Source organism: Anolis carolinensis, chromosome 3, assembly GCF_035594765.1.
Source record: "Anolis carolinensis isolate JA03-04 chromosome 3, rAnoCar3.1.pri, whole genome shotgun sequence".
NCBI classification, from domain to species: domain Eukaryota; kingdom Metazoa; phylum Chordata; class Lepidosauria; order Squamata; family Dactyloidae; genus Anolis; species Anolis carolinensis.
Genome location: NC_085843.1, coordinates 79,317,561 through 79,333,313, shown reverse-complemented (window position 1 = coordinate 79,333,313; position 15,753 = coordinate 79,317,561). Strand labels below are relative to the sequence as shown.

The 15,753-nt window shown below is 40.1% G+C and overlaps 1 protein-coding gene across 3 annotated transcripts in view; it reads left to right on the top strand.

The window, feature by feature from the left end:
- brwd1 (bromodomain and WD repeat domain containing 1) overlaps positions 1-15,753 on the top strand; it is a 75,212-nt gene that overhangs the window by 24,855 nt on the left and 34,604 nt on the right. For 2 of the 3 annotated variants that reach the window (XM_062975100.1, XM_008107507.3), the window contains exons 15-22: positions 674-808; positions 3,317-3,445; positions 4,685-4,910; positions 7,847-8,032; positions 10,572-10,755; positions 11,559-11,652; positions 12,442-12,570; positions 13,852-13,937. In XM_062975100.1, coding sequence (XP_062831170.1) covers positions 674-808; positions 3,317-3,445; positions 4,685-4,910; positions 7,847-8,032; positions 10,572-10,755; positions 11,559-11,652; positions 12,442-12,570; positions 13,852-13,937 — 1,169 coding nt within the window. Of the gene's footprint in view, positions 1-673; positions 809-3,316; positions 3,446-4,684; positions 4,911-7,846; positions 8,033-10,571; positions 10,756-11,558; positions 11,653-12,441; positions 12,571-13,851; positions 13,938-15,753 lie in introns of those variants that run through there. The other variant, XM_062975101.1, reaches the window with a different exon arrangement.

Here is a 15,753-nt window from a genome sequence, read left to right as displayed (position 1 = left end):
ATGTTTTCACCACATAATATTCACACCCAACATTCCCCTCTACCCCAAAGGGGAAAGTGTGACTATTATGCAGTGAACTATGGTATTTTATGTGTTTTGTTTATGTTACTGGTTTTATGTCATCTATTTCGTGTATATAAGTTGACTACTATCCCTTAGCTAGAATGTCAAAATCTGAAATTGTACACATGGGGGACGGAGATGATGACACCTTTGGTTTTTGATTTTTCATTGTACACAATCTTTCTCTCATGCACAAAATTATTAAAAAAATATTGTGTACAAAATTACATTACAAAATTACATTGAGGATTTGTGTATAAGTGTATATGAAATGTATATGTTCAGAATTGTTGGAAAAAACCTGAAAACAGGATTTCAAGCATTTTGGATATGGGATACACAACCTGTATAAAAATACAGTTGTAACTATGAAGGAAACATGGTCAAGTGTTTTTATGACATTCAGCAATGTTACAATTCTTTGTTCTCCCATCTTAGTTACTAAACGTAGAATCCCAGACACTTTGAAAACTTGTTTCATTTATATATGAATGAATTTTATCATTACACAGGAGTACAAAGCATTAAAATCAGGGTTTTTAAAAGCAATACATTAATGTTAAGAGCAATGATTCAAAGCATTATCATTTACCTACTCTTTTTCAAAAAGGGACATGCTGATGAAGTATTTGTTTTGGAGCCCCACCCATTTGATCCTAGAATTATGTTATCTGCTGGCCATGATGGCAATATCTTTATTTGGGATATAATAAAAGGAATTCAGATGAAACATTATTTCAATATGGTAAGTCATAATTTTGTCTTCTAACAATATATGTTCTTTTTCTTTAACTATTTTTGGTTATCTGAACAATTGTGAACATATAAGAGCTTACAACTACTTGTCTGCTTTAAAACACTTGTCTTTTATCATTTGATATCAAAAGACTCTTGAATGTCTCTTGTCATTTAGCACTTTGAATCATGCAAATAATTTACTTCTCCCTCGTGGTCAACTGTGAAATCACACATATGGTATTTCCTGCGCCAACACAGACAGCTTCGGAATCTTCTAGAAATCTTGTTAACACCTCAAGACAGTAGCCCCGCCCAATCTCCCCATAGAGTATATATAGCCAGTGGGAGGAGCTACTCCCCAGTTCCTCTGCCGCAAATAGCAGCTAGAAGGACTGAGGCATGACAAACAGCGGGGAGGACGGGCGGGGATGTGCGAATTTCACAGGCGACCACTCGGAGAAACACGGTTACAGGTAAGCAACCTCTACTTTCTGGTAGTATTCAATATCTACATATAGTTATAAAACAAAGACCTTCATATAATGGATTGGAACGTTGTGAAGTGGAATCAGAATTTTTACTGTTAAGAAAAGAGACACTATTGCTGATGCAGGGAAGCTCAGTTTCTCTTTTCTTTGAAGAGATGTTTTCCTATGGCAGGGGTCCCCAAACTTTTTAAACAGGGGGCCAGTTCATGATCCTTCGGACCATTGGAGGGCCGGACTATAGTTGGCCACCGAGCAATAATAATAATTAACAACAACAACAACAATAAAGAGGGTTGGAAGAGACCCCTTGGGCCATTTAGTCCAACCCCCTTCTGCCTTTGTGCACCGAAAGCACAAGCACAGCACCCCTGACAGATGGCCACCCAGCCTCAATGTTAAAAATAAATAACAACAATAATAATAATAATAATAATAATAATAATAATAATAATAATAATAATACAGGGTTTTGGAACACAATACTCCTGACTTCACAATCGTGTTAAAAAACAAAGTATGGATTGTCGATGTTGCAATCCCAGGTGGCAGAAGGATTGAGGAGAAACAACTGGAAAAGCTGACACGATATGAGGATTTAAAGACTGAATTACAAAGACTCTGGTACAAGCCAGTCAAGGTGGTCCCAGTGGTGATCAGTACACTGGGTGCAGTGCCTAAAGACCTTGGCCTGCACTTAAACACAATTGGCACTGACAAAATTACCATCTGCCAGCTACAGAAGGCCACCTTACTGGGATCTGCATGCGTTATTTGCCGATATATTACAGAGTCCTAGACACTTGGGAAGTGTCCGACGTATGATCCAATACAACAACCAGCAGAGTGTCTGCTGTGGACTCATCTTGTTGTGTTAATAATAATAATAATAATAATAATAATAATAATAATAATAATAATAATAGCAGCTTTAAGAGAGACCCTTGGGTCATTTAGCCCAACCCCCTTCTGCCCTTGTGCTGTGGGGGCCGGATAAATGGCTTCGATGGGCCGCATCTGGCCCCCGGGCCTTAGTTTGGGGACCCCTGTCCTATGGGAATCATTTGTGTGTGTGTGTGTTTGGGGGGGGGGGGGGGTGAATGCTGGTGGTGGGAAGGGCTAAAACAATGTTGACCAAGGACAAAAATGAGGACTTGATGAGACTATCTTCATTTCTATTTCTTGTTTTTTATCTCTACCCAGCAAAGTGCTGGGAAAAAAACTCTCTGACAATCTGGATTACTTACTTTACTCACAAAAGCCTTTTGAAAGTAAATGGAGGGCATCTTAAAATTATACATTAATCATCTATTACTGTGCTATTAGAACATCTGCCAGTTGCAGTAAGACTGAATTGAAAAACACACCTTTTGAATGCAAAAAAATTTAATATTTAGTTCGTGACATCTCCATGTAGGAGTGGGAAAAACCCCTGTCTGAGGTCCTAGAACTGTGGTGGGCTATTGTGGGAAGCCAGAGCTTCTGGCAGGAGGATAACAGCGCTCCATGCAGTAATGCCAGATACATGACCTTGGAGGCATCTACGGACAGCACCGACGCTTCAGTTTAGAAATGGAGATGAGCAACAACCCCCAGAGTCGGACATGACAAGACTTAATGTCAGGGGGAAACCTTTACTTAGAACCCCCTGGGAGACCCAAAGGTTAGAAATATGGCTCTGAGGTACTACACTTTGCCTATCCCTATCCTTAAAGTACTACTGAGAGCTCTGTACAGCTTGGATTGAAGGTCATTCTGTGTGCAGAGTGACTGACGTTTCTTTTAAAACTGGTAAGGTGTTTAAGATCTAGTCAGAGGATGCTGTGGTTTTTAACTATTTGGTGAATTTTAACTGATTTTTTTTAGTGCTGGTTGTGTTTAACTGTTATTTTTTTGCATATTTATATATTTTAAATTGTATACTAATGCTTTTATGTCAAGCTACTTTGAATTCCCTTTGGGCAAATAGAGCGGGGTATAAATAAATATAATAAAATAATTATAATTAAAATTCTTCTATTTTTCTTCAGATTGAAGGACAAGGACATGGTGCTGTCTTTGACTGCAAATTTTCATCAGATGGACTTCACTTCGCTTGTACAGATTCTCATGGGCACCTCTTGATATTTGGCTTTGGTTGTAACAAACCTTATGAAAAGGTATTATTTCCACTTTACAGTATTTTTTTCAATTAGCTTTCCTAATAAAATTAGTGATATCAATGTATTTAGCCTTAAGCATTAGTTCTCCTGAACTTGTCTTTGCTTCATATATAGTGTAAGCCTGCAAGTTTCACAGATAGTTTTGTCATAACCTTGTTTTTGGACAATAGATAACCTCAAGTAATCTTCTGTGCATCTGATTTGAAAGAAGAGCGCTGTGTTGTGTGCCAGTTGCGCCTGTACTTTGGGAAATCAGACTTGGCCACGGTAGTCCATGCTCTGGTTACATCCTGAATAGACTATTGCGACACCCTCTACGTGGGGTTGCATTTGAAGACTGTTTTGAAGTTTCAAATGGTCCAACGGGCGGCAGCCAGAATCCTCACCAGAGTGGTGTACAGGGAGCATACAACTTCCATTGTTATGCCAGTTTGCTACCGAGCATAATTTGAAGTGCTGGCTTTAGCCTATAAAGCCCTAAACGGTTCTGGCCCAGTTTGCCTGTCCAAACAGATCTCCTCTATGGACCATCTCAGAGTTTAAGATTGTTTGGGGAGTCTCTTCTCTCGGTCCCGTCTCCTTTGCAGGCGTGACTGGCGGGGACGAGAGACAGGGCCTTCTCTGTGGTGGCCCCTTGGCTGTGGAATTCCCTCTCCAGGGATATTAGATCAGACCCCCTCCCTCATGACCTTCCATAAGAGGGTGAAAATGCGACTTTGTGATCAAGCCTTTGGAGAGCTTGTACAATAGATATATAATAGAATTACGTGTAATGGCTATTGGAACAGCCCGGATTACGATTGTGGATAGCATGGTTAATAGTGAAGGTATTGTTTCAAATGTTTTAATTATTTTATACTTATTTTTAAATGTTAATTTTAATTGTACATTGTTTTACACATAGCTGTCTATGTGTAAAGCCGCCTTGAGTCCCCTCCAGGGTAGAGAAAGGCGGGGTATAAATGCCGGTAAATAAATAAATAAATCACAATATTTTGTGACCTTCTGTGGGATGTGCAAGAAATGGGTCAGAATAAGACCTGCAAAGATCCTTTGACACTGAGACTTGTGGCTAAAAGATGTAGGATATTTCTCATATGTAAATGAAAGCTTTTAGACAGCAACTTGAAACCTGTTTTCTCCTTTATTCTTATGGATCTGCATTTAGCATTCTATAACTTTCTTTGTATTTTTTATTCAATGGTGAGATTATATGTAAGCTTCATGTCTTTCTAGATCCCTGATCAGATGTTCTTCCACACTGACTACCGACCCCTGATTCGAGATTCTAACAACTATGTCCTAGATGAGCAGACTCAACAGGCACCTCACCTCATGCCTCCACCATTCTTGGTAGATGTGGATGGAAACCCTCACCCAACAAAAAATCAGCGGTTGGTACCAGGAAGAGAGAATTGTGCAGATGAGCATCTGATTCCACAGCTCGGATATGTAGCAAGAAGTATGAATGGCAGTTTTCATCCTTTAGCTCTAAGTCTTTAATATCATCAAAATATGACAAAATTTAAAAAATCATCTGAATGTGTACCATAGTTTTAAAGTGATAGTGTTTTGAAGGTGGAGTTCAGTCAATCAGTCAGTCAATCAGTATGTTTATTGTGCTAGCCGAAGGCTATGACAAAGAACCCAGGACATTCAAAATTTAGAAAGTACAGCTAAATGGATATGCTTTGTAAAAGGCTAGTTCTTAATGTATTTGTTGGGTAGATTTATACCTCAGCTTTTTTCAGATGTGTTCAGGTTTGTGTGCATGGCTCTTTTCCCCCATCATTTTACTTTCTAAACAGCAAACCTCTGAAGTAGATCAGACTGATTAATGGTGATTGGCAGCGCCTCTCAAACTCTGGTCTTCCAGGTGTTTTGGACGTCAACTCCCAGAAGCCTCAGCTGCCTTGGTCAGTGATCAGGGATTCTAGGAGCTGAAGTCCAAAACACCTGGAAGACCAGAGCTTGGGAAACACTGGCCTAGTGTCACCCAATCAATTCCTGCCATCTGGTCATGGGTTATGTCTTGGTACTGCAGTACTTAGTCAAGTCAAGCGATCACATGATCTCAACAGCCTCTTTTACCAACATAGATCTGATCGTTCCCTTTTCAGTTTTCCCCATTCTTTAGTCCAGATTAGCTCCTTCATTCAGTTCTCATTTTGTAGATCTGCTTTCCTGCAGCTTTTATCTTCTATGATCATTCCTTTACTCTTGCCTTTTAAATGGCTGTATTCTTTTAGATAGATCAACTCTCATGATAAAATGTGTAAGTACAGGCAGTTCCCAAGTTACAAACAAGATAGATTCTATAGGTTTGTTCTTAAGTTGAGTTTATATTTAAGTCGGAACAGGTACATTTTAAAGTGTAACTCCATTCATCTCACTTTCAGTCCATGTGATAAATAGATTTTGAAAAAATCATTTAGGAAACAAGGATTGGTGATAAAGCTTCAGTTGAGACACCTTTCCCCCATGATAACTTTCAGGAGTTAATTTCCCTTCCAAGAGGTAGATTGCTCACTTCCTGCTGTCTTACCCTTGTTCATATCTACGAGTCATTTGTAAATTGGATATTTGTAACCAGGGGATTGCCTGAATGGTATATATTAATGTGTAAGCCTAGAAATTTTAGTAAATAGGCCACCAAATGCTGGGTCAACACACCCTTGGGTCAATGTAAGTACTGTACCATAACCCTTATCAAAAAAGAAACCATCCCCTTCTCTGAGTAGCATGGCAAAAGATTAGTCATAGAATCATAGAGTTGGAAGAGACTACAAGGGCCATCCAGTCCAACCCTCTTGTCATGCAGGAAAACCCAAGCAAAGTACTTCTGACAGATTAGCATCCAGCCTCTGTTTAAAAACCTCCAGAGGAGACTCGACCACACTCCAAGACAGCATATTCAACTGTTTGGGGGCCAATGTTGCTCCCCTTCTTTTTCTTTCCTTTCCTCCTTCCTTCTTCTGCCAGCTCCCGAGGAGGAGGAAGGGTGTAGTCAGGAAGAAGAAAGGAAGGAAAACAAGGAGGGAGAGACTTGAGTGTGTATGCATGCAGCCGCACAGCAGTCGCTCTCTCTGCTGGAAAGAGAGGGAAAGGGAGAGGGAAAGAGAGTGTGCATGCACCACCATCCAGGCAGGGGACACCGGGTATGTGTGTCCCCAGGCTGAGAGGAGCACCTGGGCATTCAAAACTCTCCCCTGCATGGCAACTATATGGGAAAACTTTTTTTGGTGTGGGCTGCATGGCAGGCCCACTTGCCTCAGCCTGGCCTGCCATGCAGCCCACATCGCTCTAGAACATCAGAAAATAAGCCTGCCAACTCTTGGAGGCTTTTAAGCAGAGGTTGGATGGCCATCTGTCAGGGGTGCTTTGAATGCGATTTTCCTGCTTCTTGGCAGGGAGTTGGACTCGATGGCCCATGAGGTTTCTTCCAACTCTATGGTTCTATGATTCTATTATTCTTCAATGCGAAATCCTTTCAAATATTTAAACATGACTATCATGTCCCCTCTCAGCCTTCTTTTCTCCAAACCAAACATACCCAGCCTCGTATAGGGCTTGGCTTCCAAAACTTTGATGATTTTGGTCGCTCTTCTCTGGAGACATTCCTGCTTATCAGTATCCTTCTTTATTTGTGCCCATCACTGGACACAGTAATCCAGGTGATGTCTGACCAAAATACAGTAGGGTTGCAACTATTACTTTCCTTCATCTAGAAACTGGACTCCTATTGATGCAGCCTAGAATCGCATTGGCTTTTTTAGCAGCTGTGTCACACTATTGGCTCATGTTCAGTGTGTGGTCTACTAACACTCCTAAATCCCTTTCACACATACAGTTTTCAAGCCAGGTGTCATCCATCTTATTTCTGTTCATTTCATTATTATTTTTTTGCTTAAGTGTAGTTCCATGCATGTTTCCCTACTGAAATTTGTTTTGTTAGCTTTGACCCAGGTTTCAAATCTGTTAAGGTCATTTTGGATTCTAATCCTGTCTCTGTGGTATTAGCTATTATTCCCAATTTGGTGTCATCTGCAAATTTGATAAGCTTGCTTTCTGTTCTGTCTCCCAAATCCATAATCTGCTTTAAGAGAACCTGAAAAATGTGTCTATCCTATCCTACACTCTCTGCCCTGACCTTTTTGAATGTCTGGTGAGAAAAAGGTCACAATGATGGCTAGGGATGACTGGCCCCCTGATGTCGTTTTGATACTTTGCCCTCTCCATATCAAAATCCATTATCTTGACCCCAAAACATGCCCTTGAAGATTGACTTATATACCAGTATATATAGTAATCATGTACCATTTGTGAGTTCTGGTGAGATTCAATGTGATGAAAATTTCTAACAATTGACAATATGTTTTTGTATTTAAATTTTGCAAGGTGATGGAGAGGTTGTTGAGCAAGTAATAGGTCAACAAACAGCTGAGCAGGATGAACAAGGTCCAGAATCTAGCATACTTGATGGAATGATTAGACAGTTGCAGCAACAGCAAGACCAAACTAATGGCATTGATCAGGACAGTTTTCCACCCGGGCCACAAAATGGTGAAGAAACACCCAGAAGAGGTCAGTGTTTCCTTTATGGATTTAATAAAACATTGACATCTTTTCATTATTATGAGAGCCATTTATTCCCCTTTCAAGGCAGTGGAGCAAGCCCACTTAGTAGTACAGTGGACTATTGTAAGAAGTATGCTCTGAGGTTATCAAATTAATAATTTAAACTGCCTGCATTCAGATAGCTTTTTGTGGAATAACATTCATTGTGTTGAGATGTCAAATAGACCTTTAGAAGATCTCATTTTCATGGGAGAGAAATTCTTGGTTATTTCACTGACTACTCCATGAACATATACGAGATACTTACAGTAGTTCTGGGGCCTTGAATGTTCCCTGATACAGTACCTAGGATGGCATCATTCTCTTCAAAACAAAGGAGAACTGTCTATGACAGGGGTCCCCAAACTAAGGCCCGGGGGCCGGATGCGGCCCATCGAAGCTATTTATCCGGCCCCCATGGCACAAGGGCAGAAGGGGGTTGGACTAAATGACCTAAGGGGTCTCTTCTTCTCTTAAAACCATTATTATTATTATTATTATTATTATTATTATTATTATTATTATTATTATTATATTGTATGACACAGCAAACAAGATAGACATTCTGGATTTCGTATCACAAGATCACATTATTATTATTAACATTGAGGCTGGGTGACCATCTGTCAGGGGTGCTTTGCTTGTGCTTTCGGTGCACAAAGGCAGAAGGGGATTGGACTCAATGGCCCAAGGGGTCTCTTCCAACCCTCTTTATTTATTTATTTATTATTAACATTGAGGCTGGGTGGCCATCTGTCAGGGGTGCTTTGCTTGTGCTTTCGGTGCACAAAGGCAGAAGGGGATTGGACTCAATGGCCCAAGGGGTCTCTTCCAACCCTCTTTATTATTATTATCATTATTATTATTATTATTTATTAACATTGAGGCTGGGTGACCATCTGTCAGGGGTGCTTTGCTTGTGCTTTCGGTGCACAAAGGTAGAAGGGGATTGGACTCAATGGCCCAAAGGGTCTCTTCCAACCCTCTTTATTTATTTATTTATTTATTTATTTATTTATTTATTAACATTGAGGCTGGGTGGCCATCTGTCAGGGGTGCTTTGCTTGTGCTTTCGGTGCACAAAGGCAGAAGGAGGATTGGACTCAATGGCCCAAGGGGTCTCTTCCAACCCTCTTTATTGTTGTTGTTGTTGTTAATTATTATTATTGCTCGGTGGCCAACTATAGTCCGGCCCTCCAACGACCCGAAGGATCGTGAACTGGCCCCCTGTTTAAAAAGTTTGGGGACCCCTGGTCTATGATAATTGAGAACTTATTTTAAGGGTTTTTTCAGTATGCTACTAAACCGGTGACCCTTAAGATGTGAAAATATGAGGGAGGAGAGAAAAGAAAATAAAATAATCAAAAAAGGTTCAGAAGTGCCAAAGTACTGAAATAATGCCTTTTCCACTGGTCTAAGTAATTGTGTATCTACACTAGAAATTGTGGAGCTTGACACCACCTTAATTGCCATGGCTCAATTTTATGGAATCATGGAAGTTGTAGTTTTACAGGGTCATTAACCTCTGCCAAACAGTGCTGGTGTCTCACCAAACGACAGCTTCCAGGATTCCATAACATTGAGACATGGCAGTTAACGTGATGTCAAACTGCATTACAGTAGAGTCTCACTTATCCAACATAAACAGGCCGGCAGAACATTGGATAAGTGAATATGTTGGATAATAAAGAGGAATTAAGGAAAAGCCGATTAAACATCAAATTAGGTAATCATTATACAAATTAAGCAGCAAAACATCATGTTTAACAACAAATCTGACAGAAAAAGTAGTTCAATAAGCAGTAATGCTATGTAGTAAATTACTGTATTTACGAATGTAGTACTAAAACATCACAATGTATTGAAAACATTGACTACAAAAACATTGACTACTAAAAGGCAGACTGCATTGGATAATCCAGAATGTTGGATAATCAAATGTTGTATAAGTGAGACTCTACTGTAATTTCACATGAGATCACATAGGGATATTTGCTGCTGCTCTGCTTAGAGAGAGAGAGAGAGAGAGAGATTAAACCTTCCTTGGTCTTTGTGCTGAAATGCTCTGCAACTAGACATGCCCATAATTTCTCAAAAAGGTTTTTTAGATTTTTAAAAGAACTTTTGCTATAATGAAGTCTTAGCAATTCAAATAGTACATAGTGAAGCTTATTCAAATGTTGGACACAATGCATTGTGGGTCTAAAAGTGTGACACAGAAGATTTATGATAAACTTCACCCTCAGTTGCTAACTCTTTAGCAAATTGCTATGTTGCAAGATAATGGGTTTGTGTGGTAGCCCTGCTTGAATTTTGATCCTAAGTGAAGCATGATTAATATTACCTTCCTCATGAGTTTTAAACATTCCAGAATGATCAGGATAAAGATGTGCTTAATCACACAAGAAAACTGCTGGGCTGCAATAAATTGGTTAATGGAAGATATATGTTCAGGGCGTTTACTCGCAGAATATTTGTTCACCAGTATTTAATATATTTTACAAAGATTTTTGGAGACCAAGTTTAGACATCCAGTCCCCTCCTAATATTGGCCTGAGGCGTAGCGGTCAAGTTGAAGGTGTGCGTCAAATGCATCAGAATGCTCCGAGGAGTCAGATTGCAACAGAGAGAGATCTACAAGCTTGGAGGCGGAGAGTAGTTGTTCCAGAAGTACAACCCAGTATATTCAGGTGTGTGTATCTCCTCATCTAATCTAATCCTTGTGAAATCTAGTTATATTGATAATATATGTATAACAGTCTTGAGTTCCTTTATCATTTTCATCTTTAAAGTAACTTTTTACAAAGGTATATCTAGATAATTGTCAACCTAATATTTTTGTGTTTAGGGGTTTGATGCCATTTGCTTCTCTTTTGACCCCCGTATACAAGTCCTTTTTTCACTTTTTATTTTCAAACTATTCTTTATTGAAGTTTTTTCAGGGTGTAGTCATAAAATTTCAGTGTTGTGTACATCAGCATGTCTTTGGGGAAAATTGTCATGGTTTCCCATTGTGCCAGCAAATGGCACCATATTTTGTACTGCTAATTACTACTATTTGTTTGTTTCTTGAATTCTCCAGGACCTGGCAACCAGGGTCTCCCATTGGTCTTGGAAACACCCTTTAAATAGCACACTTTACTTCAAATCCATTTATTCAGACATGTTAGATGAATGGAAATTGTTAAAATAACATTTACATAAAGCCCATTGTTTTGTTGGGTCTATTTCATTAGAACCGACAGTTGTATTTTATTTTTATTATGCCTCTCAGCCGAGCAAGCTGTTAAAGTTGCTAAAGTACTTTTATTAAGGAGTAGATCTTTTTGAAGAATTAGAAACCCTACATTTAAAAGATTTTCCTATTTACGTATGGGAAAAGTAGTATATACATATATCTATTCCTTAAAAATATATGTTCATTGCAAGAGAATTTGATCTGCCCAGGGCTCTGATTTTACAGTTTTGTCAGTTATCAAAATGTCTTTTTTAGAAATCAAGAGGAATATAGAATAGCAAAAGGAGAAGAAGAAAAATGTTTGTATAAAATGGAGCAGAAAAGAAAGTTATTGCAGTCTTCAGAAAAGGTAGGAAGTGATGTCTGCCGGGGGGATCTTACTTGGAATATGGGGAGTGCACAGTATTCAAGCAGTCTGCTTGTCTAAAAACTTGCGCTTAGCTTTTTGAATGTGGGAGAGATAGCAGTGAAAAATACAAATAGTTCCATCATTCTGCATAATTTCCTTGGTTTCTTTATGTATGTTTAAATGATTCTTTCAGACTGCAGCCGAGGAAATGTTTTGAGTCTTTTATGCAGGCATAGGTATGCTTTAAAATTTTTGAATTATCATGAAGCCATGAGTGCTAGTGCTTTAGTGATTCACAGTGCAAGTCTGTGCTCTGGGTATATTCTTGTCAGTTGTTGATGATGTTTTTATTATTATTGTTACTTATATCCTGCTTTTTAATGTGCAGCTCACATAAAAATGCAATTTAAAATCTACAACATATACAAATTAAAATAGAATTAAACTATCAGGTCAGTTAAAATTTGTTAAAATCCTAAAAAACAGTTAAAATAGAATTCTATACACTATCACTTTGACTCATTCTTAAAAATAAATTTTAAAGCCTGCCCGAATAAAGAGGTTTTAGCCTACTACTGGAAGAACAGCAAGAAGGGAGCTATTCTGGCTTCCCTGAGAAGGGAATTCCAGATGCTAGGGTTATTTGTAATAATAGCCATCCTTCTCCTTAGTATGTCCAGATGTCTATAATTAAACAGCTGCTAAATTTGGTCTAGAATTCATTGACATATAGGCTTGTATATTTTCTGACAAAATTGATTCCAGTGTTTTTTTTATTCCTTACTTCAGAGTGATTCAGAAGATTCATTGATGCAGTCCAAGAGGCGGCTTTATAGACGTAAATATGTACGCAATAAAATTGACCTATCTGATTCTTCTAGTGAAGATGTGGATGATAGTTACGAGTTTATGGAACAGGTAAATATTTATATTTTTTCACTTCCATTGATGGATCTCTCACAAACTCTGACATCTTTTTTCTAGAGATATCAGGATAAATAAAACTAATCTGTGATTCCCATAAGTATAGAATAAATGTGAGGAGCTACATCTTCATTGATGCATGTTTATGTTGTACTATCTGAGGGATGAACATACTATGGGACTTATGTTATTGAATGGGAGTGGGGGGTTGGCTATTCTTAAGTGTCTCCCAAAGGCATTTATTTTGTGAAATATTTTCAGGGTATGAGCCCCAGGGCTTTGGGGTAAAAGTGGTATCAAGGACTTTAGTGGACCCCGAAAAGGGAACATGCAGTCCAAGACCCTCATGGTTCCCACCCCTTTATGTATAATTAGTTTTTTATTAAATACTGTTTTCTTCATGCTTACTAAATGAGCATGTTGCTGATGAAACTGTTGAAAACCTATTCTGTCTATAAGAAAAAATAGAGTTTGTACATTTGGAATGCTGCTACAAGGAAGAAGACTTCAATAGCCTATCTTCAACTTCATAGAAATGTTAATGTCCAATCCTATTGTGTGGTTCAGCATAGCAGGGGTTGTTGGCAGAATGGATTAGAGATGTGGTGCTCTTCTCTTTTCAATACGCTTAAACCAGGGGTCCCCAAACTAAGGCCCGGGGGCCACATGCGGCCCATCGAAGCCCTTTATCTGGCCCCTGCCACGGTGACAGCTCCCTCCTCCTCCATTGAGGAAGGCGCATGCGGCGCAAGGGAGGGAAAGGCGCACACCTTTCCCACCTGCTCCCTCGCCTGGTGTGCGCCTTCTAAAGCTTTGCTTGTTTATAATGGTATTTTAATTATTATTTAATTAATAATTAATTATTAAGTGGTGCTTTGCTAGAGCTTTTGGTGCACAAAGGCAGAAGGGGTTTGGACTAAATGACCCAAGGGGTCTCTTCCAACCCTCTTTATTGTTTTTATTATGATTATTATTAACATTGAGGCTGTATTTGTTCCCGTTTGTTTTGTTTTGTTTTACTTCAAAATAAGATATGTGCAGTGCGCATAGGAATTTGTTTATAGGTTTTTTTTTTCAACTATTGTCTGTCCCTCCAATGGTCTGAGGGACCGTGAACTGGCCCCCATTTTAAAAAGTTTGGGGACCCCTGGCTTAAACTTTCTGGTATAGCTTTATTCTTGTAGTAATATGTGAGAGCAAAATAATGAAAAATTATACGAAGAACTTCCATCTACTGGCATGATTTCAGACTGAAACCTCTTCCCTTTATTCTAGGATGCAGAAGGAAGTGGTGGGTTGAGTTTGTCTTCCCATGAGGAAGAATGGCAAAGTGATCAGAAAACCAACAGCAACAGTTCCAGGTAAAATCAGATTGTGACTTGTCTCTGAGCTTTGAGAAGAGTGCATTTAAACTGATCTCTTGAAAGAGCTGTTAAAGCCTTCTTGGTGCAAATATTATGCTCCTTTGGGTTTTTCAGCATTCCTGCATTTGTTTAAAAATCAGACCTAAGAAATCTGTTAAATTGCAATAACTGTGATGAAATCCCATTCATTAGCTCTGAATCACACTGTTTCTACAGTAATCTAATGGGAAAAAAACTTGTTCCAGTATGTACAGAACTCCAGAAAATACACTGCTAAAGAGAAATGGTAATCATAGGGTGCTAGACAATGTGACACTATGGATCTCCTTTATTGTGTCTGCTGAAATAAGCACATGTGGTACTTGATGCACCTGGGCAGCAGTCAACGGAAACCTCTGAAAAGCTGAAGGCTTTTGTGGCTATGGCCCCGCCCCCCTCACCAGAGGGAGATATAGGCTGAGCAAGGGGCTGGAGCCTTCGTTCCTTTTTTTCCGCCACCCTGTAAGTAGCATACTAGTAATCTCTCTGACTTGAATGTAAATTACTTGTCTTTGGACTGATTTTGGATTTTTTGACTCTCTCCTGCCCTTGACTACGGACTCCACGACTATTCTGGACTTTCTGGTTCCCTATTGACCTGGTCTGTACTATGGCTACTACTTCTAAGAATTGTATCTCTTGTGGGGACAAGCTTCCTGATGGGGATGCTCACTCCTCTTGCCTCTTTTGCCTGGGCAAGGCACATTCGGTGCCCTTTTGCCCTGTCTGCTGCACTCTCACGCCGCAGGCAAGGAAGAGCTGGGAATCTATAATAATAATAATTTTATTTTTGTACCCCACCACCATCTCCCCAGAGGGACTTGGGGCGGCTTACAGATATAAAACCAGCATACAGTAATATCAAATACAAAAACACACAAATAAATTTAAAAGGCATTAAAAATCACAATCATTATAAAACACATGAAAAACACAGCAATAAAAACATAAAATGAGCTGGGCAAACTGCACTGAGTGGAACTTGTAAACAAGAAGGAAGTTAAGGTGCTACAAGGTCATGGGAAGAGCCTTAAACTGGGGTGAACTCTGAGGCTATGTCAAGGAGTTAACCAACAGGTACAACTGGTCAGAAGAAACTGCTAGTACAAGGGTTTAGCATACAGTGGGCGGTACTTCTTCAAAGGCCTGTTTGAAGAGCCAGGTTTTCAGGCTCTTCCTGAACACTTCCAAGGTGGCAGCTTGCCTAATTTCCCTGGGGAGCGCATTCGAGAGCCGGGGGGCCGCCACGGAGAAGGCCCTCTCCCTCGTCCCCACCAACCGCACTTGTGATGGAGGCGGAAGCGAGAGGAGGGCCTCCCCCGATGAACAAAGGGATCGTGCGGGTTCATAGGGGGAGATGCGGTCAGAAAGGTAAGTGGGTCCCAAACCGTTCAGGGCTTTGTAGGTCAACACCTGCACCTTGAATTGGGTCCGGAAGGTGTAATTCACGCCTGTTAGGAACCTGTTAGGAATTTACTTCGAGAGCCCTGCTCTATGAGAAAGCTCTCCCTCCCTTCAAAGTCGGGCCGCTTCAGAGCCACCAGCGGGGGTTGCCGGCCAGCCACAGGCAGCTGCCGGCGAGTCCGGGAAGCGCCCGGCAGCAATGCACACTCCCTCACCTACCGGCAAGGGAGGGAAGAAGAAGCGCAAGATGAAGGCACAGCTCTGCCTTCCTTCCCCTTCAGTGCCACCACAGCCTCTCCTCCATGAGGACGCTGGACAGTTGTGCATGGAGCTTACAGCGGTGTCCAGAAGTGGAGGCGGAGCTACGCTC